The 23950-nt window shown below is 40.7% G+C and overlaps 1 protein-coding gene across 5 annotated transcripts; it reads left to right on the top strand.

Annotated features, from left to right (window-relative positions):
• The first annotated feature begins 793 nt into the window (after positions 1 to 793).
• Positions 794 to 22737, top strand: ACOT9 (acyl-CoA thioesterase 9). Of its 5 annotated transcripts, none has more exons than XM_039714226.1 (16): positions 794 to 1183; positions 2484 to 2575; positions 4136 to 4162; positions 7038 to 7083; positions 10788 to 10958; positions 11050 to 11087; positions 13079 to 13162; positions 13737 to 13840; positions 14616 to 14689; positions 15425 to 15492; positions 16468 to 16579; positions 17624 to 17714; positions 18480 to 18565; positions 19337 to 19424; positions 19606 to 19756; positions 20011 to 22737. In XM_039714226.1, exons 1-16 carry the CDS (start codon positions 1170 to 1172, stop codon positions 20067 to 20069), a joined length of 1305 nt encoding a protein of 434 aa, XP_039570160.1. In that variant the 5' UTR covers positions 794 to 1169; the 3' UTR covers positions 20070 to 22737. The 5 variants fall into 5 exon arrangements, with proteins under 5 accessions (XP_039570160.1, XP_039570162.1, XP_039570161.1 ...); XM_039714228.1 differs by having other exon boundaries at positions 4141 to 4162; XM_039714227.1 differs by lacking the exon at positions 4136 to 4162.
• Positions 22738 to 23950: the final 1213 nt, after the last annotated feature.

Genomic DNA, 23950 nt, shown 5'->3' on the forward strand with positions numbered 1-23950 from the left:
CTCCTGTATACACTGTTTTGCTGGCAAGCTGAAATGGCCAGAGAGAGCCACAAACATTGTGGTTGGCGTGGAAGCCACGGGCTGCACCTGGACACGTGGATATATCCCAGTCCCCGGGAGGTGCAGACACGATTTTGGCAAGTGCTCTGCTCCTTGTGGGCTCTCTGGTGTCTTGGTGCAGAGCCAGGGCTGCTCCCCTGCCACACACCCCAGTGCAGGCCCCATGTCACCGCTGCTCTAAGTTTCTTCAGCTCCCAGGAATAAAAAGAATTCTGATTAATTGAACTTGTTGATTATTCGCCTGTGCAAACCACACAGCTTATTTAACACAGGTGTATTTTCACAAAATCAATTAGGTTGGAAAAGACCCAAGATTATCGAGTCCAACCTGTGACTGAACACCAACGTGTCAACCAGACCACGGCACTGAGTGCCACACCCAGTTTTTCCTTAAGCACTTCTAGGGACGGTGACTCCAGCAACCTCCCTGGGCAGTCCATTTCAATGTCCAAACGCCCTTTCCGTGAAGAAATCGCTCTACCTAATGTCCAACCTAAACCTCGCCTGCCACAGTGTTAAACTGTGTCCTCTCGTCCTGTCGCTGGTTGCCTGGGAGAAGAGGCTGACCCCCACCTGGCTACATCCTCCTTTCAGGGAATGGTACAGGGTGATAACGTCACTCTTCAAGATTTTAAGCCTCTTCCCCTTAGAAAATTCCGATGCTCTCAGTTACCTTCCCTAGCAGTGCCACCAAGTGACGGGCCGGGGCAGGCGGCCGTGTGACGCCTTTGGGCTCCGGGCACAGCGCCCAGCTGAGCGCCGCCAGCCCGCCTTCCTCACGGCACAGTGAAAAAACGGAGCACTAAAAAGAAAAAATAACGATGTTTATTAAGAGCAAGTCCCGGCAGGGCCCGCCCGCTCTGCCGGGCCCGCCCGACGACTAACGGTGTCCTGCCCCAGCCTCCGCCCCGGGGAGCGGCCGCGCTGCCGCAGGGACACGGGGCAGGCCGGGGCCGGGCGGTGCCACCCGGGGATCCCGGTGGAGCGAGGGCTTCCAGCTGCGGGCGGCCCGGAGCCCTTTCTGTGCGCGGCGAGCCGCCAGTCGCCGGTGCGGGAGGACGGTGTGGCTGGGCAGGCGCGGCCCCGCGGTGACAGCCCCGGCGGGCACCATGCTGCCCACCCGGTAAGGCGCGGGTGGGGAATGGCGGCCGGGGGAGACGGTGCCCCCGGCCGGCCCGGGTCTGGGCAGGGAGGCCGTACCGTGCCCCGGTCCTCGCTCCGCGGCCGGACCACGCTCCGCCATGAGGGGCGCGGGCGCGGCCGGGGCGGGGCACCCCGAGACTTGAGCGGCGGGGCACCGGGCGTGAGGGGCCCTGCGCGGTGTGCCGGGACGGCGTCTGCTGGCCGTGCCGTGACACACCGAGCCCAGAGGCTGCAGCACTCGCAGAGGCGTGTCACCATCGCCATTCACGTCATTCCTGCTGCATACGGGACTCCGCTGCCTTCAGAGCTGTTTTTTTTTTTTTTAATTTTATGTGTGTGTGTTTGTGTTCCCGTTTACTCTTTTAAGTCCTTCATGAGTATCTGCAGACAGTGGAGACTTGTGTGTACACGATACATATGTGTCGATATACATGAAGGGGATAGAGAGAGAGATGTGTAAATGGCCTTGCTTTTCTGTTGGTGCCTGAGGACACCTCTCCTTTTTTGAGGTGGAACCTCAGTCCCAAGGGAAGGAAATTAAAGGACCAGCAATTCATATTCCTTGTCAGGATGATGCTGTGAACTATTACAAGGGGGTTTATTAGACCCTCTGTGTGTTTTTTTGTTACCATAGTTATGCTTGCCTAGAGGAGTAGTGCTGGCTATTTACCTTGTAGAACACTTTGTGAATTGTGGGTGGATTACATTCTCTGAAGGGTTTCACGGTTGTTCCTTCTTGCTTAATGGCTAAGAGGTTTATATCCTGCACTTTAGGCTTTTTTTTTACAGAGCTGCTGCAGCACTAAGCCATGGAGGAGAAAACCAGGCTTAGCTGAATGGGACTGCTTGTGAGACCTTGTGAAATCCTTTTTGGTATATTCCTCCTTCCACTGCTATGCACACCAGCCAAGTGCAGGAGGAGTGCATGGTTAGGGTCATGGATGATTTCCTGGAGGCACATGGGCCCCATCTGTGTTAAGATGCTACAGGGTAGATGCTGGTGTGGAGTCTAAGTTGGTTGTCTTGGGGCATCTGAATAGTCAGTGAAGAGAACAATTACTGCCAGTGAAGCATTCTTCTTTCTTGTTTTTAGATAACAAAAGGTGTCAGTTGGAATTTCAACTGTCGGAACTGTTGTACTGATAGTATCTAGTTCTGAAAATCGAGCTGAAAATAAGGACTGGTGTTTCTGAAGTCACCAGCATAATTCCAAAATTAAATCCTAAATTATTTTCATGGGATTATTTTTAATGACTTTAATTCTTCTGCTTTGCCTATAGGTTGTACATCATGAGGAAGCTTCCTTCTGTTCTGGCTAGGACACTCACTTCTGGGACCAATGCGTCCCCAGGACTTCCTGACCTGTCTGAAGGTAAGGCAGATGGCTGTGCCCTGGAATGATGTTACCGAGGAGTTTATTTTTTCAGGTGGTGTCCCTCCATGTATTAGTATAGTTTGGGTCATGAACGTCTGGTAGCTCATGGTAGAAGTGTTCAGGAAGCAGCAGAAAATCACTGAATGTTTAGAGGTGAATGGCACAAATATTCATCATCATTGAAACTGCAGATTTAGAGGCTCCTCTGGTTCTTCAGCCTTGGCAGAGCTTGGTTCTTTTCTGGCAGGATAACTGCTGCTCAGCTCGGGTCTTGATAGAAAGTCCATGTAGTGCAGACAGGTACAATGAGACCAGAGAGAATGGCCAAGAAGTGGGGAATTGAGTGGAAATAATGTTGTACAGAACTTTTAATTTGTCGATCCTATTAATTTCGCAAACTTGTAGAAATCTTTTAATCGGATCAGCAGCATTGCCTCGTGAAATTGCTCTTGTCAATAGAGCTTTGTGTTGAAAGTTTGTTTCAGTGCTCTAATTGTAATGAACCATAATGCTCCTGTTTCAGAACCTTTTAGAAAGGTTTTATTGCTTTCTAATCCCTTGTGCTGAGAAAAGGGCAGGAGAAAAAAAGCTGGAGCCAGGTACAAGTAATTCCTTCATGGAGTTCTGCTTATTTCTGAGATCTTATTTTTTCCTTTGTTTTCTAAACAGAAGACACTAACAGTTACTGGTTATCCAATAAAAGAGAAAATGAGGGTTGTTTGTTCTTAGAGAACTTATTTTCGTTGTTGTTAATAAATGGTAATTTAGGTGGTTAAAGGAGTGAAGCAAGGATATATGATGTTGCATCCTTGCAGCTTGCCCTGATTGTTTATTTGAATATTTGAAAATGATGCCATCTAGAAGGCCAGTAAAAACAGTGAAACAGTAAGGTCATCCTGGTACTCCAAGGGGTACTCATATTTTGTGGACTGCAATAACTGTAAACATTTGAGATTCTGTTTCAAAATTGTTCAAATTCAAAGTTTTGCTGATATGTAAACTATTCTACTGTTATGTAAACAATACCTTCAATTTGGTATCCATGCTTCACAAAACACCAAATACTTTTTCTTACTAGTTTTTCACATGCTTCCTTTTCACAATTTTGGGTTCCCGTTGTGAATGCCCTCACTTCTTCCATGGCTCTCCCAAAGGCTACACAAAGCAGGGCTTTGGAATCTTCCTCTGAAAAAATGCTCATCCCACTTCCTGAAAAATGCTACAGATAATCTTTCCAAAGTTAACACTGTTTGTCAGCAGTAAATGGTAGCCCCGAGTTTGAAGAATTGTTTGGGATTACACTGCAAGCAGATACCACACAGAGTCAGTGGACAGAGAACGGGAAAGCTGGCTTGAAAGGAAAGAACAAATTGAGTTGAAAACAAAAGGACACTGACTGTAAACCAGGCAAGGATAGATTGCCTGCAGTTACTAAAATTAAGAAACATCTGCCTAGACAGAGCTGAAGCAGGTAGAATAATGAAGTGACTCTTTAGTAGATGTAAATTGCATTCTTTCTTTTCATTGTTAATCTAACCTTTGTTTTGTACTCCACAGGACAGTCACCCATTCATGTGAATAATGGTGTGTTGTGGTAATTTGTACATATTAAAATATTTGCTATAACACTAAACTTCCTCAGCTACTGTTTTTCCTTCCTTTAGCACTGATGAAAAATGAAGTGCCATTATTCTTCCCTGTTGCCTTGCTTGAAGCCCCTTTGCCTTTGTTGAATGGTCCTGGTCTTAATTGTGGCAGTGTTGCACTAAATCTCTGTCAGCACACTCTGTCTGCAGTGCTGGATAAAACATTTCTAAGAGGCTTGGGATACAAAATCCCTCACAGCAGCAGCTCCTGCAGTACTTGGCTTCCTTTTAGACATTTGAATCTGCGTTCTTCCCCTAAGTCCAGAGCAAGCTCTGTACCAAAGCTGGTGGTCTTCCTGAACCTGGATGCAGCTGAGGAGCATGGATCTCACTGGTGGAGATGACTGCAGTGGTCTTGTCCAGCTGCCCTCCTCGTGTCCTTTTCCACAGCACGGTGCAAATAAACTCAGACCCTGCTGCTCTGGCATTGATGATCCAGTGATGCCAGTTTAGGAGATACTGGGAGCATGATGGAGAGGTCCCATTTGCTATAACTGTTGTACACACTTAAGACATTTGGCAGATAAGAAAAGAAATAGCTTATAGATTTTTGTGCTTGATTTTCTTACTTAAATTCTGTTGTTACTTACTTAAATTTCTAATATCTAGAAGAGCAGGATAGTCTTCCCAGGAGGAAAAAGTTAAAAACCTTGTACTTATGAGCAGTAAAATGGACTAGTTTTGGCTTGACAACATTTAGAAATGCTTTACACTTTGTCCCTTTTAATGCTAAGATAAAAAAATTAATGTGTTCTCAGCCTGGAAAATATTTATTTTTATGTCTAAAACTGAAGTAAGATGTATGAAATGGGACTAACATAACAATGTGTACAGCTTGTACACATTTTTGCGGGTTTGGACCTGAGATTTTTTTTCAGAGCTTTTTACCTCTTTAAAGATGAAAAGGAAGATGAATTTAGTTTAAACAAAGAGAAAGTGCTGTTTATTCCCTGTTCATCCCAGCACAGTCTGCACACTTTTGAAAAATTGAGGTTTTGTGCTCTAGAAGCTGTAACAGTGTTTCTGCTGATGCTGTATTGATCAAATGCATGCTATGGCAGCTTCACCGGTGGTGTATGAGTAACAAGAAAGTAACACCTGTTCTGTAAGCAAGCCTGCTGCTGCTTAAGGAAAAAGGAATCAGACCTTCCCTTTTCTAAAAGAAATCAACTCTCAAGATTTTCAATCAGGTTCTTTCCTTGAAATTTTTTTGTTCTTAGAATTAGTAGTAGAAGTCTTCTAATTTCAAAACATGTTTTTAGCCTAATTTTGTAAAGAAATCAGGCCAAAGCAATCTATTTTTGTCTTTTTCTGCCTATCTTCTTGTCTTCCTCATATTCCAGAACCTTTTGTTGATGTCAGCTAAAATAGATGAGCCACCAGTCTGAAAGAGAAACATATTTCCGCAAATTTGGTGAAAATTGGCGTCCAAATCAGAGATTTGTTAGAGTGCCAGAGCTGGTGCTGGGGTCAGGCGTGGCCGCTGGTGTTTGCTGGCCCTTGGTGAGTCACTGGATCCATGTGCTGGCTGCAGTCATTCCCTTGCCTGCCTGTAGCTCAGGCTGGGGCTTCTCTAGCAGGCAGGCAGAGCAGAAACAGGCTGGGAGTGTAGGGACAGGGGCTGAGGGTGCTGCAGGGGAAGGAGCAGGGAAGGGGAGGTTTGGGGTACAGCAGTAGTGGTGGTGTGGGAGGACTTGGGCAGAAGCTGAATGACTGAGGAGGAGGGGAGCAGAGCTGAGCAGATCTGGCTGAGAGAGTGGAATGTGATTTAAATCCTAGGAATTCAGCTAGGCTCCTCCAGGGTTTATAGGCCAGCTTGCTGATCACTGTGAATACTCTGACCAGGCATTTAGTTTGAGAAATGCCAAGCCTGATAAAGAATCAGTTTGTGACTCACCAGCAGCCCCTTTCAATTTCACCATGGAATTCTAGATATTATTGGATTACTCTTTCTTGATGTGTCCCTAACATTTGAACCTCCTGTTATAAAAGATCTTTGTATATAAGTAAGGGATCCCTTCTGTACAATTCTCAGCTTCTATTCTGAGTTTGGGAATTGTTGCTGCTTGTTTTCAGATGTTTCCAAATAGCCAACATTCACCAGCCATGGAGTAGTTTGGTAAATTTGATTGGACCTTAGCACACTTAATAATCTCATCTGAGAAAGAGAAGAGGCTTTTGATGATTATTCTTGACATTTAGGAAAAACTTGTCCAGAACTGCTGTTAACTCTGAAACTGCAAACAGGGCGAGAATAAATTGTACAGGTCTGTCTTCAGTGTCTTAACACTGTGTTCTTTCAGACTGCTAAAGATTTGGGCTATGAAACCCTGCTGGCAAGAACCAGTCTCCTGATACTGCCTGTCTTTGTGGGTGGGATTATTTAATTGGTATTCTCCTCATTCCATTTCCCAGCTGCACTGTTCCCTTTTATGTTCTTTTATGACTTTCTGATTTCTGTTATCGCCACAGTTTGTGTTTAGGCTTAATATTTTCACATCAAAATTCCCCAATCTAATCTTGATCCATGCTGTCTTTCAGCTGTTAATTAGCACTGGAGGTGACTGATTGCACTAACAAACACTCTTTGTTGACTATATGCAATAATCTGCTATGGCATGTTACTCAGCCCATTACTGTGATATGCCTACTAACAGCAGCAGTGAATTTGGCCAAACTTTCATTTCTGGGCTGCTATTTGCATGAATTTAATTTTCCTGTTCTGGGATGAGGGTTATGCCTTTAACACCAGGCAACCTCCTGTTTATCATTTGCAAACTAAGCTTGATTTGCTTTGATTTTTTTTTTTCCAGTGCGGAGCAAATTGAGGGATATAGTGGGAGCATCTACCAACTGGAGGTACAGTGTGCATTACATGTATTTTACTTCATTTGTGAAACCAAGGTGGAGCTCAGGATTGTGGTAGTGGAAGTTAGCAATAGTTAGCTTGCTGTCTGGGGAAGTCAAAGATCCCACTAAAAGGTAATTGAAACAAACAAAGCTTCTGAATTGATACTTTGTGGATCACAAATTTCTAAGATTTCTCTGGTAGAAACAAAATATCTGATCTTGGTGCTTACAAGATTGTCCTACTAGCTTTAAATCCAGTGGGAGTTAGGAGCTGTAGAGTCTGGCTGTCAATGCTGTGTTGCTGTTACCTCCTGAGTTATCTCTAGGTGGATTGCCTACATGGTGGATTTATTCTGCACTGGATTCAGAGGTAGCTGAGCTTGTTCACTGTGTACTGAACAGCACACAGTGTTCTGTGTACAGGCTGTGTTCTGAATGGCACCTGTGTCTCTTTGGAAAATTGTCAGCTTGAGATCCAGGTCTCCTTAATCATGAGCATCTTGAGCATTTCTTTGTCTGCCCTAACTTAATTTTTTATTTATTTACATATACTTTAAATAATTGCTGGTTTGGCTTTATTCAAGTTAATTTCCTTCCTCTCCATTACATTGAATAAGCCAGAGTTGACTGTAAGCCTTTCTGTTACAGTCTGGAAAAGTCAATTTAGCATTCTGGAGTTTGCATTGCAGTTTGGTTGGTCCCATGATTTTTGTTAATTTTGGCTGTGTTTGCTGAGCTCTTTTTTCCCACTTTGTGCAGTGATAGGGAAACGAAGAGTGGTGTGCCTGGGGGAAGTGTCTGAGGTATCCAGGCCCTCTGACTCAGTTTATCTAAACCCAACTTCAGTCATTCTAACAAAAATGCCTGAATCTGGGAACCTGATTTTTGCTGAGTAAGAGTAGTATCTAAGCATGAGGGGGCTTGAACTTTTCATCAAGTCAGCTAGAAAGGACCCTAGAAATTGTTTATGAAAAAGCCTTTCCCACATCCCTGAATGGCTGAGGAGGAACGATGCCATATGGAAATGCAGTTTGAAAATTGAAATTTTAGAGGGCTCTGGTCAAGTCTAATCTTCCATCTATTTTTTTTCCCCTCTGCTCTCATCCTGGAGGGAGAGCAGAGTGAGGCCAGGATCACCATAATGCCATATGGAAATGCCATTTGAAAATTGAGATTTTAGAGGGCTCTGGTCAAGTCTGATCTTCCATCTATTTTTTTCCCCTCTGCTCCCATCCTGGAGGGAGAGCAGAGTGAGGCCAGGATCACCACAGCAGTATTGTTCTTAGACAGGTACTTCTCTTGTGCTGTACAAAATGCAGCAGAAATGGTTTGCAAATTAATGAATCCTTTAGCTACCATGAAGAAGTAAAGCCAGGGAGACACAGATGGGTGTGCTTGGGAATGACAGGTTAAATTCAGAGAGGTTTGGTGGACATGGATTGTTAGCCTTTGAGAGCCCACTTTAAAAATAGAGTGACAAAGAGTTGATACATGTGGAGACTGAACAGCTGGGAATTTAACTGAGTTAGGCCACAGAATTGCTAAAGAGGACAAATCTGAGGAACAGCTTGACAGGGGTCCTGAAAAGGGAGCTGGGGAAGCACTGCTGTACACATATCTGGCATGTATGTTGGAGGAACATCTTTAACCATTGGTTTTGCTAAAAGGAGATTTTAGTTTGTGATTTCTCTTGTAAAGGCCAGTGGCATTTTGTATTTGTTATGAAAAAGAAATATCTTGCTTATGTGTTTATTCTGTTTTTGTGCTTGTAGTTAAAACTATGAATCTGTTCATTGTTAAATATAGTCTAGATGGAGTTGTGGCTATTTCAGAAACATATAAACATTACTCAGGGTGTTTAGGGTAGATGCTAGTTAATATTTACATGAATTATTGTTACTCTATGAGTAGTACTGCAGTGTATTTGTCTGTTGAAAAATGTTACTGCTTTGAGCCTAATACTTCTGCATATTAAAGAGCACATTCTGAAGTGGAAGTCAAGAAGAATTCTGCTGCTGACCTCAGAGGAGCCAGGATAGAGCTGGTGAAAACAGAATATAGTTAAATTTTTACTGTTAGGTTTCTTTATGTTTGTAGACAAATTTCTGATTTACTTTCTGATTAATTTCTTTTAAGCCTTTCACTGAAAGAACTTGGAAAAATCTTTCTTGAAAAATATTAAGATGCATCATATTGGACCTTGCATTTTCTTTAGTCATCCAGTAATATTCCATTTCTATTAGTGGCATAACTTTAAACATTAACCCTCTGCAGAAGGCTGTTATCTTTCTGTTTCCTCTAAACTGCATGGTAATCATGTTTCCCAGATGAGGTAAACCACATCTCATGTTTAAAACAAACAAACAAATGAAACTAACTGAAGTTTTCTGCTTGACTTTCACTTTCTTTGATCATGGATCATTTGCATTTCCCCGAAGCTTATTAAACAGAAAAGAGGTAATATAAATATGTTGAAGCTTGACTTTCTGAAGTAATACTCAGCCAAGTAAGCCTTCATATTAATACCCAGAATTCATCCAAAGTCAAAACTTAAGACAAAATTTCTTTGTGGTGAAAAGGTTTTTTGTTGTTTTCTTGATTTCTTCTTCTTCTTCTTTTCTTTTTTTAATTGGTTTTGTTAAACACAATGTCACTGAAATCTCAGCAATGCAGCAAGCACAAGTTGAAGGAATGGCACGCATCCAGAAATTTACCTTTAAGTTTGGTTGCTTAGTGTTTTGTGCATTCCCTTGCTCTATGAAATGGATCCACATTTTTGCTTACTGCTTGGCTTTATACCAGAACTGTTGCATGTTTAACCCTTAGGTTTGTAATAGATGAGTATTGATTCTAGGGATGTTATGAATTATTTGCTTTATTCAGTCAGGTTGCACTTTTAAGGGGAGGGAACTTTGGAATAGGTAAGAGAGCATGTTGGGCAAGGCTGTTACATCTTGTAGATACCTGTGCAAGGAATCAATGTGGTAGATTGCAAAGAAAGAACAGTAAGCTGGCCCCTTCTCCATTATGAGAGTTGCAGCCCCTCTGATTTGGTGGTGTTGGAAAAGCAACTCTGATGGAATTGTTCTCCCTTTTCTGTGTTGTTACTTTTTTTCTGTAACTCTCTATAATTTTAGGATGTCTGTGTAGGAAGAGAGAAAGAAAAGTAGGTTAGTTTTTGCTCTTAGAACTGATACTGCAAAGGGGGAACTCACCTGTGGATGATGGCAAGTCTTAGCAGATTAGTTCATTTGTCATTAGCACTAGCCAACACTGCATCTACCTTACTTCTTTGGAGAGATTGTCAGTTGATGGTCAGTCCTTTAAAATTGGCAGTGTGGAAGATGTGTGGTACTGTAGCTCTAGAAGACATGAATATGCACACAACCTCATAGGTTAAATTATGTGTGATCTGTTCTTTTCAAGGGGAATGATTTTGGTAGCATTCAGAATTAGATGCATTTTGTTAATCTCATTAGTGTGAAGTATGTGCTTGCCACTTGTACACAAACTGTTTAAAAGATTTCTGTAGTAGTCTTGCTCAGTGTGCCTCATTTTGTGCATTTCACTTTCTTTTCAAGGCACTCTCACTGTGTCTTGCTATATCTTCTACTTTTTGGTTTTAACTTCAATAATCGTTGATGTGACTTCTTTAGGGTTAGGGTTTCAGTTCTCTTACTGTACTTCTGAATAAGGGGTTTTTTTCTTACCAGGGATCATGTACAAGCAATGCAAGAAAGAAAAGCTCTCCATACTTTACTGGCAAAACGGCAGGAAGATCTCCCTCCGAGGAGAATGAAGGATAGCTACTTGGAAGTGATTCTGCCTCTAGGAAGTCAGCCTGAAATAAGAGAAAAATACCTGAATGTACACAACAGCGTAAGGTAACAAAGCAACCATGTTACACCTACAGGAAACTGTTAACTTCTGTTTGCCATGTATGTAAGTATTTATTTGTCACCTCTTATATTGCAGATTTGGAAGGATACTTGAAGATCTTGACAGTTTAGGAGGTATGTACCTATGCCCTTGTAAAGGCTGCACAAAGTGAGTTTGATTACTGCTGAGCACTGTGGTGTGACTGAGTAGGGCCTTGAAAGGAAACCCATAATTCTGCCTGAAAGAGAAGGAAGGATGATAAAGAACAGATGGAAACAAAATTGTTCAGCTTCCTGCCTCTGTCAGATTTTTAAAGGACCAGCTACAAAAACAATTTACTGAAAAGTGATCCTAGATTATGAATTTGCATTGAGTGTGAACTCAGAGAAAATTTGCAGGGTGCATATTGAAAATGAAAACATAAGATTTTTTTAATTGTAAAAATCTCAACCAAAACTGCCACAAACACCAACAGTTAATGAGATGCAAATATCTTTGTGTTCCTTTTGGGGAGAAGAGAGCATAATCTGGAAAGCATGTAATGTATCCATTGAGAACAAATTAAAAACAATTGGTGTATGTTCTTGGGTTCTGCAAATTGTTAAGGGTAAACAAACTCAGTTATTTAATGAGTTAGCATTCTTTTTTTTTTTCCTCCTTTTTATTTATTTGTGGTCTTGAGAAGTTCACCATCATTTTCTTTTGTATAATAAGTGTGAGGTTGTTAATGGAACTGGGAGATACTTTTTCTTAAAACATCACCAGGTGACTTCCTCCTTCATCCTAGTTCCATAGCTGGTTTGGAACTTTTTGATGGAGGTTTTTGACAAAGAATTAAGTATTTACTAAGGGGAAGTTGTGAATAGACATCTTTTTTCTCTTCCTTCTGAGAGTCCAGATGGACAAAATTGAGGAAGGCAGAGAAAGAAATTAATGGATGAATGCATGTATATTGAAGATAGAAGAAATAGCTGCATGAATGATATTTATTCCAGGAAGGTGGAAGATACTGGTTTCAATATCTGTCCTGAGTTAGAAAAGGAGACTTCAAAATGTTGGCTACCTTGCATTGTTAGATGAGATGAGCCTGTTTTTCATTCTGTGCCTTGTTTAATTTCCCCAGAAATGTGTGAAAATAATTTTTTTTTTCCTGTGACAGTGCAGAATGTCTTTACTTTGCAGTCATACGGGCTTCAGTCAGTTCCACTGGGGATGTATTGTTTTGGGTTAATCAAGACTCTGTCCCAATTTAATAATGTTCAGGGTGGTCATATTGATACAATAAGTTGATAGGCTTATCAGGTTTTAGAATTGCGACTTCAGTAAACATAGGGAAAAATAATCTTATATTACTTGGAAGGATAAAGATCTTCCAGAGCACAGATCACAGAATATTCTGGCTTGGAAGGGCCCCACAAGATTGTGAAGTCCAACTTTGAAGTGTATGGTCCATATGGGGATTCCTTCTCCCTTATCTCAGTAAGTACAAGACAGATACTTTAGATAATGAAGATCTGTGTTGAGTGAAGATTACATGAAGACTAGAAAAAAACCATATCTTTTCAGCCTTGAATTACTCCAAGGAGTCTGTTTACTTGGATGTGCTCTTATGAACAAAGCTAATTAGTTTAAATAGTGATTTGGCTAGTAGTAACTGTGGTGTGATAAATACCTCGTACTATGGTTTTGTGCCTGTAAGGCACAGTTTATTTAATCTCCACCTCTTTAAAGGAATCAGTATTTAAAAAGTCCTCAGCTAGCATGTGTCCTTGGACAGCCTTCATGAAGTCAAAATAGAAGCTAGGGGAGTCTGAGACAGGGAGCTGCAGAGGTAGAGTGAAGAGATTATGTGGGATTGGAAGTCAGGTGATGAGCTGGTTTAAAATGCTTTGTTAAATTTGTCTTTGTAGTAAGTAAATATGCATAAAACTGAGATAGCTGCTGCTGTTTTCTTTATAGCAGTCCCATGTGTTACATACATGAAGATGTGGAAGCTCTGCTCTCCTATAGTATGACACTTTAGTTTGTGTTTTCCAGGTACCTCTTATGCTTTGCAAAGATGACTTTGATCTGCTCCACTTATGTTTTTGTTAAAGAGCTGGTTCCATTTTTGATCTCTTCACAGTTCTTATTTGCTACACTCACACCAAGCAGGAAAAGCAGCAAAGGTCTCCTTTATCCATAGTTACAGCTCTGGTGGATAAAATCAGTAAGTGGCAATTTAGTAAATAAAGTAGTTTCATCTGCTTGTTTTACTCTTCCATCAGCTACTGCCTTCCCATGGTTGTTATTGAGCATACCTTTTTCACTCCTGTTTAGTTCTCTTCATCTTGTTTTAGCTTTGAAGTTTTCTGGCTTTTGTTGACAAGAGGTGGGAAGAGGCTTCTGTAGATGCTTTTCAGCATTTCATGTAATTTCCCTTCAAAATGCAACTTACATGGTTCCTGCACTTTTGTGTTTAGTTTTATTTTGGCATACAGATTCTTAGCTTTATTATTGAACAGTATTTGTTCTGGTGAGTTGGACCTTGCTTGTGTTGCCTGTTCTGCTGAACACTCCCTTGGGTCTGCTGTCCACCTCTGTGCCTGCTCCTACTCCTGCTCTGGCTTCAAAAGTCTGCAGAGGCAGAAACTGCAGACAAGCAGGATGGTCCCTTGCAACAACAACTCTTCTGGGTTGTCTCTGTCTGTGTTGCCACTTTCAGATCACATAAAGGTCCTTGGCCTGTCTAGTATTAGTTGTGAGTGAGCTGTCTCCAGTAACCCCTAATGTTTGTCTTGTAGATTTGTGCCAGAAGATTATACAGCCAGACTGTGACATCAAATTCACAGGCAATGTTTCTTGGGTTGGGAAGACCTCCATGGAAGTGAGGATGCACATGTTGCAGGTCAGTTCCTGTGACTTCTCTCCATCTGACGACAGGCATGAGGTGCTTCAGGGGGAATTTACAAGACCACATGGTGACAGGACAAGGGGCTGAGGGGTTCAAGCTGAGGGGTTTAGATGAGATAGTGGGAAGAAATTATTTACTGTGAGGACAGTATTGGAACAGGTTGCCCAGAGAAGTAGAGATGCCCCATGCCTGGAGTTCAAGGCTGGGTTGGATGGGGCTTTGAGCCACCTGATCTTGGAAGGTGTCCCTGCCCATGGCAGGGGGATTGGAAGAGGATGTCCTTAAGGTTCCTTCAAACCCAAATCATTCTGTAATTCTATGATAAGTCAGGTAAACAGGTACTTTTTGAAAATTCAGTTGTTCTCCTTAAGTAAATTCTCTGATGTAGAAGCTAATGTTACACCTTTTTGTTCTGAACTCCTTACAGTGCTGGCATTAGTGGCAATTAGTGGTATAAATGAAAAAAAACAACCTATGGCACTTCTCAGAGTGGGTCCTTTTACAATGACTGTGTTGATTTTCTCCCCTCCCTGCTCAAAGTTTTTAATAAGCATCCCCTGGTAAATGTTTACATTGCAGAATTCCTGAAATGAAAGTTTTAATTTTTCTTTATCTTTGACCAATTGTGAGAGGTGTTGGAAGGAATGACAGAATGTGAAAGTAAGCAGAATTAACAGTATGATTGAATAGTTTATGTCAAGTAAATAGCTTGCTAAGCACATTTCCAATTTTAGAGTTCAGTAGTGTGTTTTTTTCCTGTCTCTTTTAGCTACATGATGGTGATTACAGCCCTGTGTTAGATGCAACCTTTGTCATGGTGGCCCGGGACCCAGAGAATAAACGGTAATTTGTAGGACAGGAAAAGTTTCTGTGTGTGTGGGCATATATGTGTATGTATGTTGTTCTCAGCATTTGTATAAATGTTGAAAGTTAAAATATAATAATTAGAAACTATGGGGAAGAACAGCTCTTGAAAATAAGTGTTTGTCTTTACTTGTGCAAATAATTTAATATTATATAAATAGGTTAAAGTAAACTTATTTGTGCAGTAGAATAAACATAGAAATGTTGTGCTCAAGGCATGTCATAATCTTTGATAAGTGGTACACGTGGTAAAGAGCTTTTGGCTGTTGATAAGGCTGTCAAGGGAGCATGTGGATTATGAAAACACTTGCTGGCTACAGCACTGTGCTTCTTCTGTTTCAGGAGGAATGGTACCAGTCAAGTTATGGTTTAGACTGTCCTAGATCATCATGTTTTCATTTGCTGAGTTTCTGAACACCTTTCTTCTTGAACAATTTTCAGTATAATTTATGAATACAATTTTAGCTTCTTAAGAACCATAGAGGCGTCACTTTCTCTTTCCTGATTGCACTAGGTAGTGATTGGATCACTCAACTGCCTCTTCAGAGTTAAAGCTAATGTGATATTCTGTTGGCAGACATATTTATTTTTATCCTATAACCTGAAGTATGTAATTTCGTACTGTGTATGCAAGCAGAAATGGAAGACAGTTACAATGTATTTATGGGACAAATTCTTGTAAAATTTAAACTTAAAAAACCTTCCTGTCCATAGGCCAGCATTTGTTAATCCACTCATTCCTGAGAGCCCTGAGGAGGAGGAAATCTTCAAGCAAGGGGAATGTATGTCATATTTCCTGGTAGTATGCACATCTGCCTCAGTTTCAACTTAATAGCTGTGAGGAAGCAAAGTTAGGGAGTTCGACTACTTAGAAATGTTCCTAATTTGTTTAAAATCAGATTTTTGTTCTGTCTCATTTGTGTCAGTAGAATAAGAGAGTTGAAAAGCCTACTGCCACATCCTTGGAAACTCCTTGGCTAAACTGACAGACACTCCTGATGTGCTTTGCACACACTCTGGACTTCTCCCTTGGCAGGATGCTCCCTCTGCTTTGGATCTGAGTGCAGCACAGGGGCTCTGAGTACTCTGGCCAACTGATTACCCCGTGGTGGGCCTGCAGGACATCACAGCTCTGTCTGTGATGGGGACCTGTCTGGGTCCCTGTGTTCCTTTTAGAAAGAAACTCAGGAAAAGTGGGAGAGCAGGGGAAGGAGCATGTAGCTCCATCCTCATTTGTTTCAACCTGGAGTTTTAAAGTGGAGAATTAGAAAAACACTCAAGACTGAATAAACCAGACAGAAGATCTTTTAAGCTAAAATTTCAGTCACTGAAACCTATGCTAATGGGTTCTGTCATAAACTTTCATTTTGTGCCATTGGCAAAACCTGAAGCTGGTTGTTCTGTAAGGTTTCTTGTAAGATATGTTCTGTACTTTGAGGGCAGTACTCAAGTTTTCTGTAGGAACAGTGTGTGGGTGTCATAAAATATGTGTAGAAGTTCTTCATCACATTGGTGAGGTACTAGTGAACTTCTGCTTTATTTTTATTTCACTGCAGTCAATTATAAAAGCCAAATTTCTCTTTGGATCTATAGCACCATGAAATTACAGTTTTTAACTTTTAACTTATGGGGGAAAAGGAAAAATAAATGGAAAGATAGTTGATTTCTGGTTAAAATCTTCAGAGCCATTATTTGTTTTTTCTTTGAACTTTAATACTATGTTTTTGTTTTTGGTTTTTTTTTAAAATAATATTCAGTGAACAAGTCAAAGAGGATTGAATTCAGCACTGCTTCCTTACTGAAAATGGCTCCCACTGCAGAAGAAAGAAACATTGTCCATGACATATTCCTTAATACACTGGACACAAGGCAAGAAGGGGAGGGGTGAAGGAGAACTGACATCTTGTGAAAGAGAAAATTGCCTTTTGAGTGCATGCTCATAACAGAGTAGTCTGGAATAAATACACATTTAAATTCTGTGGCAGTTTATTTGAAATGCAGGTACGAGCTTTAATATGATACCTGCAGCTCTTACAACAGTCTTCTGTTGTTCTAAACAAGCTGTTAGGAATAATTTTGAGGAAAAATGTTAATAATGTTTAACCAGATAAGAGAAAGGAATGGTTTTGGACTCATGACTTGTACAATCAGTTTTCTGTCATGATATCTAATTAAAAAAACTGTGAGGGCAGGAACTGGTCACCTTTTAACCAAATATCTTGCAATGTGTTTTAAATACAGTACCTGACAACATTATTTGAGGTAGTTGTTAGCATGCTTTTCTTATACTTGAGATTCATGTGGAGTCATCTGATGCCAACAGTGATTGAACAATGTTTAATTACATTAGTACAGTGTTATATTTATGATAATTTATAATTTCTTTAACTTATTAGCCTATAAAATTGTTATTTTTAAAGCTGTTTACCAAAGGCTGCTTTCTCTTAAAATTAGTTGTTGTACTTGTGTCTGGGTTTAAAAACTTAAAAAACTGTCTGTGTGTTTGATATTGAATTATTCTATTAGCTCATATGTGCTTTTATTTCCTATTATGACTTAAAAAACAGAGCAAGGCTTTCTGACAAAGTGTGCACTTTGTGGTTGTGATTAATCTTTTCTTTCATGTACCTTTCTCAAGTCTCTTCATTCACATAACCTTGCACATTAGCAGAAGTTTTTGAAAGATCAAGAGCATAAGTTTATTGCAGTAACAAATCAAAGGACAGCTTTAGATATGGCTTCAAGGCCAGCTGGAACAGTATTTAGTGATACCATTTCTGTTTGGGTTTATTTTGGTGTTCTATATTTTTAAGGCTTTTTTTCAGTATGTGTCTGCATTTTCTATTTCTGCTTTTTTGGTGTGCTGAATTTTGCCAATTCTGTGGACTGTAAAGTTTATTGTCTCTTCCAAAGGACAGTGAGTTTCCGGAGTCGTAAATTACCACCCAATTCAGTGTGGATGGAAGATGCAAAGCTAAAAGGCCTGCAGATTTGCCATCCTGAGGTATTTGGAAAAATATTAATGAATTACAGAAAGGTCCCTAAGAAGTAACTTTGAGAGAGAATTTTTTCAGGGACACATAGTGACAGAACAAGGGGTAATGGCTTTAAACTGAAAGAGGAGAGGTTTAGAATAGGTGTTAGGAAGAAATTTTTTACTGTGTTTGTGGTAAGGCTCTGGAATCGATTGCCCAGAGAATTTGTGGATGCCCCATCTCTGGAAACGTCCAGAGCCAGACTGGGTGGGGCTCTGAGCAACCTGGTGTAGTGCAAGGTGTCCCTGCAGGGAGGCTGGAGCTGGATGTCTTTAAGATCCCTTCCAACCCAAACCATTCCACGACTACGAATTTTTGCCTAAGATTAATCAAACCATTATTTTGTTTGGCTTCTGCAGTCCTTGCAATTTAGCGCCTAGTTTCTTTTGCCAGTTTTTTGTTATTTGTTTGGATTACCACTGCAAAATGGATGATTTTTAATGACCTTGTTTTCTTATCAGACTGTTCATTCTGTGTAAAGAAATTCCTTTGCAAAGTGTTTGCAAAAAGTTTGGCCTTTGGTTGCTGATACAATTTTGAATTGTTACCTTATGCTGTCAAATTAGTCATATGAGCTTCTATTAAGTAAAGTTGCCTTGGGCATTTTGAATTTTACATACATATTTCAGTAGTGCTTTTCATATATTCACGTGTTGGGACTTCTGTTAAATAGTGTGAACTGAAGTGCAACACAAATTCTTTGAAAAGAATTTGGTATTTGTTTCTGTTTACAGGAACGGAACATCTTCAACAGGATCTTTGGGGGTTTTCTCATGAGAAAGGCATTTGAACTGGGATGGGCAACTGCTTGCAGCTATGGGTGAGTTGTGGACCTGCAATGTTTATATAATGCAGAGCATTTTGCTCATACACAGAGAGTGGGAACCCAAGCTAACCAACCTAATGACAATCTGAGATGAAAAAACATAGGTGTCTGGTGGAATCGTGCACTATTAGTGTGCAGTGCTGCTTTACTTGGAGCATCTATCATATTTACAAAGAGATTGGCATCTTGCTCCTTGGAGCTTGGGTTTTAAGCATTACTTGTCAAGATAGAAAATACATCCATTTTCTGTTTTCTTTTATCTGACCAAGCTATTGAGATGGACTTTTTAACCATATAACATATTCATTATATCAAAAAAATTACATCTTTGCATTCAGTACACAAGAGGAATGGGTTGTAAACTTCTTCTTTAACTGCTTGAGCTTAGGAAGTGTGACTGAAGTCATCACCCAGCAAAGGTCTATGTATAAGTTTAATATGGGGTATGCAAAGCCTGATATAAAGTGTTTTGTGTCAGTGCTTGAAAAACTTATGCCTGAGCAATGTTGCCATGAAGATTGTCTAGCAAGTGTAAGTCATAAGATACAATAATGGTGCAATAATGTATCCTTAGAAAGTGTGTACTTCATTGGTGTGAGAGATTTCCTCCAGTGCTGACATAACTCCTTACACTTCCTGTAGCCTCTGTTTAAGAAGAGATTTATTCTCTAGTAACCTTCATTAAAATGCTGACAAGTAGATATTTTAAATTTTTGCAAACATCCCTTTTATTCTTGAGAAGAAATTTCTCTTTTGCTTCCTCAGGGGTTCCAGACCGTTTATCGTATCTGTTGATGATATCATGTTTCAGAAGCCAGTAGAAGTTGGATCCTTACTGCTGCTTTCTGGACAGGTAGGAGTTGATTTCCTTTTGAAAAGGAGCAGACCTTGTCTTTGCTGTCACCAGTGTTACTCACTGATAATGAACAATGTGTTGTGAGAGTGTGTAACTTGTCTTGTTTAACAGTGTAATGAAATCTGTTTTCAGCACTGGTGATAAATTACAAGCTCTAACTCTTGTTTTAACTGTGTAGGTCTGTTACACAGAAAAAAACTACATCCAAATTCGAGTACACAGTGAAGTTTACAATGCAAATACCAGGGAGCACCATACTACCAATATTTTCCATTTTACATTTATATCAGAAAATGAGGTCCCACAAGTTGTACCTAAGACGTATGGAGGCAAGTATCCCATTAATATGTTGTCATCATAATTCTGTAGAAAAGATGAATTTGTTTCTCTTGGAACATTGGTCATTTTAATAACTTAACTATTGGCATTTAAATAATCCAACAGGATTTCATGGCAAACCACATAGATTTTATGCTTTGATGACAGTGTGGATTACTTCTTTTGCCAGTCTGTTTAGTTGTAGTTGCCCAGTATTGATACTAAGGTACTAATGTAGTTCTCTCTTTTCTCCACTTTATTTCAGAGTCCATGTTGTACTTAGATGGGAAGCGACACTTTACTGCAGTCATGAAAGAAATCTGACAGGCACTGGGTGCTGCAGCAGCAGTGCAGCAGCATGCTGTCTTGGCGAGAGCTGTCACCAGAGGTGGCTAATGGACAGGTGCTTGTGATACTAAAAGACAAACCCAACAACCACCCAAATCCAAACCAACCAAACCTAAACTCCACACCAAAACCTGCATTTTCAGTACTCTTCATGTATTTGCATATATTTGGATTTTTTATTCTTTATTGCTAGAATTTCTTGAAATCTTTTACATGCCAGTGCTAGGAAAAGAGGCTGAAAAAGTGCAGTCTTAGGCTTTGGATAGACTTTCTTTGTATACTTTGAGAGAGCTCATTTCAATCTTTGCCGTCTTGTCACCATCTGCTGCCTTTTCCTTGGTAGCTCTCCTTTGTGTTTCCCTGATAAGGGATGGAAGTTCTGTCAGAAAGAGGTGTGTAATAAGTAGATGCACACAGGTGAGGCAATTTGACCTCCATTCTTGTCTAAATTAGGTCATAATTCTTTTTTGAACAAGGACACATGCATCTAAGCAGCAGCAGAGGCTCAGGAGTCAGTAGTGTGTGTGCAATGGAAAGCAGGTGTTTCCCATCACTGGGGATTTTACAAGGTTATTGTAGCTTCTGTTTGGATGGTTTTCATGTTCCCTTGGGAGGAAACTGATTTTTGCAATGAAATTAGGTGGCTAGATGGTATTTTTTGGCACTCTGTTTGTGTCCCTGCCAGGCTCTTCTAATTTTTTGTTTGTTTGTTTTAATATATAACTGTGAGTTCCTTAGTGAATTTTTTCTCATGGCTTGGAGACTAGAGGTCTGACTGGTGAGACTGAGTGGGACTGGGAAGTGGCGTTGCAGAACAGAACATTTTGGTTTATTAAGGACTGGGAACAAAAAAGGTAAAATGCTGCCCAAATGGTGATGTTTGGTGCTGCAGTTAGGGGTCCTGAGAATCTGTGTTGAGCAGCAGCTCCCAGGTCAGCTGCTGAATGATGGGATCTTTATCCCACTGAGGGGTGGTACAGCTAGAGGAGTCTCCTCCTGAGGTGGATTATTTATCTGTTCCCTTGGTGGACTGTAGTGCAGTATGAGTATTGCACAGCTCTAAAAGTTGTCAAGTTTACCTGTGGTGGATAGAGAACTTCCCCAGCACAGAGGGGACACCATGGTGGTCATAACTATGGCAAATAAATAATAGGAACAGAGTACTTGGTACTGAAGTGCTTCTGATGTAATGGAGAAAGTTTCCAATTTCTGGCACATAAAGCCCAATTTCTTGAAATCAGGAAGCTGAGTGGATGGAAGGCATCAACTTTTAGCAGTGAGTATGTCACAAGCATGAAACTGGTTCTCTGGTACATTCACATCAAGATTGATATCCTAACTGATCAGGACACCCAAAGGGGAGCTGGGCTCAGGGGTTAAACAGATGAAATGTGATGTCTTACCATACACAAGAATGGATTCTGGCTTCCCCATGAGGTTTAAGATCTTTTGAAAAGAGGATGCAGCAAATAGTAATTATGTCAATCAGCACAGATGCATGAACCACGTTGATAAAATAAAGTACTATGTTGAGCTTTTCTTTCTGAATAAGAAAGCCTGAGACAGTCACAGTTAGGAGCAGTTTCCTTTGGTGCTAGGATGGCATGAAGTTCATGACCCCTAGCAGCTCTTTGCTATTCCTGTGAAGAATTGTAATTGAGCATTGTAATAATCAGTATGTTACACATCAGCCTTTCCTTCTTCAGATTCAGCTGCTGCATTGGGTAAGTTAGATTGCTTTCCAGAGTAGGTACAGGGGTGTGGCCTGATCCAGAACAGATTCTTGCATTGCTCTGATGGTAAGCTCTTGGTTCCTTCCATAGAGTTTCTTCAGCCACACTCCATTCCTGACTCAGCTCTATGACATTAAAATTTTAATGGTTATGATGCTGTGGAGATAAATTGTATTTTCTGGGTTTTTCCTTTTTAAAACTGACTCTGTTAGACTGACCACACAGATAAAGAACTGAAATTGTGTCTCAGCTTCTTCCCCCTTGTTGCAGGGATCAATGTTGACTGTTAAAAAATACATAGGAAGGCAGGAAGTGAAAGGATCTATTTCAGAGCTGTTTTACTCCTGACTACCAGTTTTTATCACTGACTCAGTGATCCTACCTGGATCACTTTTTTATAACACATATAAGTTAAGGGGATACCAAATCCATCCTCTACTGACTTTTCAGCTGTATTTAAAGATGAATTTATCATAATTTCTAAATTCAGCCTTTGGGAAGGGGTTGGAGAGAAGAAGAGGTAATAGAGTAGGGAGGAAGATGTGACATCAGAACCTCTGGACACAGTGAAGAAAATGAATGCCACAAATGAAGATGCATAGAAGAATTGATGTGTTCTCAAAGTTCATGATAACTTAATCATATACCACAATGACAATAGTTTCAGAATGTACGTGCAGCCATACAGAATGTGTGTGTGTATATGCACATATGTAAAAGATACATGCTTTTCTGTTTATTGCTATATATATGTACTCATGTATTTTTTTACTCTGAGATGGTACCTCTGAGCTGTCAACCTCTCTGGTATCTTTGTTCAAGGGTGTGCATGCTGCTTTGTGCCTTTGTGTGTATGTGACAAAAATGTTCTCATCTCTCACATTTAGAATTAAAATATTTCAACGTAGTAATTCATGTTGTGTTTATGTTGCAACTTATATCCAGCCTATCACTGCTGTAGATGACTAACCAATACCACAGAAGCCTAAAGGAATTGCTAGAAAATCTTTTTATTTATAGTAAGCTTAACTACATATAATTAATTGACTGGCTTTCTAGCAGGAAGCAATGTCTGGAATTGTGAAGCATTGTGGAATACAGTGAGGAGGAGCAGGATTGCCTCCCCTTACCCTTTCACTTAATAGTGATATAAAAGGAGACTTCTGTGGGATTGGCTGAACTCAGTGCCCAAAGGAATGCCTTGTTTCAAATGTTTTTATTTTTCTGTGGTTAAAAAAGTACTACAATGACTCAAACTTCATGTAACAGCTTCTGATAGCCCTTTTTTAAATAGGACCATTCCTTTGCAGCCCTGTCAGATTTTGCAGCCCTGTCACATTGTACAGCACTCTGGAAAGAATTTTGCAGGAGCTGGTGTAATGTGGGCCATAGATCAGGTTTTAGTTCAGAAACCTGCTCCAAACTCACTGCATGCTCAATTGGTTTTACTGCACGTCCAGTCCAGCCTTTGGTGACACTGGTTTGATTGCTGATCCTGCTCTGAATACATTTTTAACTAGGCATGGGAGAGATCATTGCTTCATGGGCTAGTCACAGGCTAACAGGAAAATAAAAGGGTAAATACTCAGCTTTCATGAAAGAGAAACTGGGGACTCCTTTTGTGGAAGGTGTTGGATGACCAGAGCTGCACAGAAAATACACTGGAGCACTACTCTGCCAGCAGAGATCCTCATCCCTGCAGGGCTCCTGTCCACGAGGCTGGAGGCACTGCTGGGCATTGGCAGGTTGGAAAATACCTGTAAGATCATTGAGTCCAGCTCATTGAGTACAGGCTCCCAGCAACGTGGTGTTTATTTTTTAGATGTACTTGAGTTTGCAGAGGAAGAGGTTTCTGTGGGCAAGGAATGGGCATAACCCAGGCAGGCTGCAGAGGGCTACGTCAGCTAATAACATCAAAAATCTGTGCCATTATCTGAATTGGTGCTTCTTCGATACTTCTGGAAGTGACATCCAGGTCTCAGCTAGATCCATCCTGCTTGGAGAGGTGGCTTTCATCTGCAGACCTCACCATCATATATGGTTTAACAGCTGAGGGGGCAGTAGAGGGGTGTGGGATGCTTGCCCAAAATAGCAGAGGAAATTGAAGACTGTTTCATTATTAGT

Source organism: Passer montanus, unplaced genomic scaffold (genome assembly GCF_014805655.1).
Source record: "Passer montanus isolate IOZ18808 unplaced genomic scaffold, ASM1480565v1 scaffold3, whole genome shotgun sequence".
NCBI classification, from domain to species: domain Eukaryota; kingdom Metazoa; phylum Chordata; class Aves; order Passeriformes; family Passeridae; genus Passer; species Passer montanus.

Bases quoted from the DNA above. Each gene is read 5' to 3' on its own strand.
- ACOT9 (XM_039714226.1), top strand. The intron at 10,959-11,049 runs GTAACAAAGCAA...CTTATATTGCAG, and splicing joins AATGTACACAACAGCGTAAG to ATTTGGAAGGATACTTGAAG. The intron at 11,088-13,078 runs GTATGTACCTAT...ATCTCTTCACAG, and splicing joins AGATCTTGACAGTTTAGGAG to TTCTTATTTGCTACACTCAC.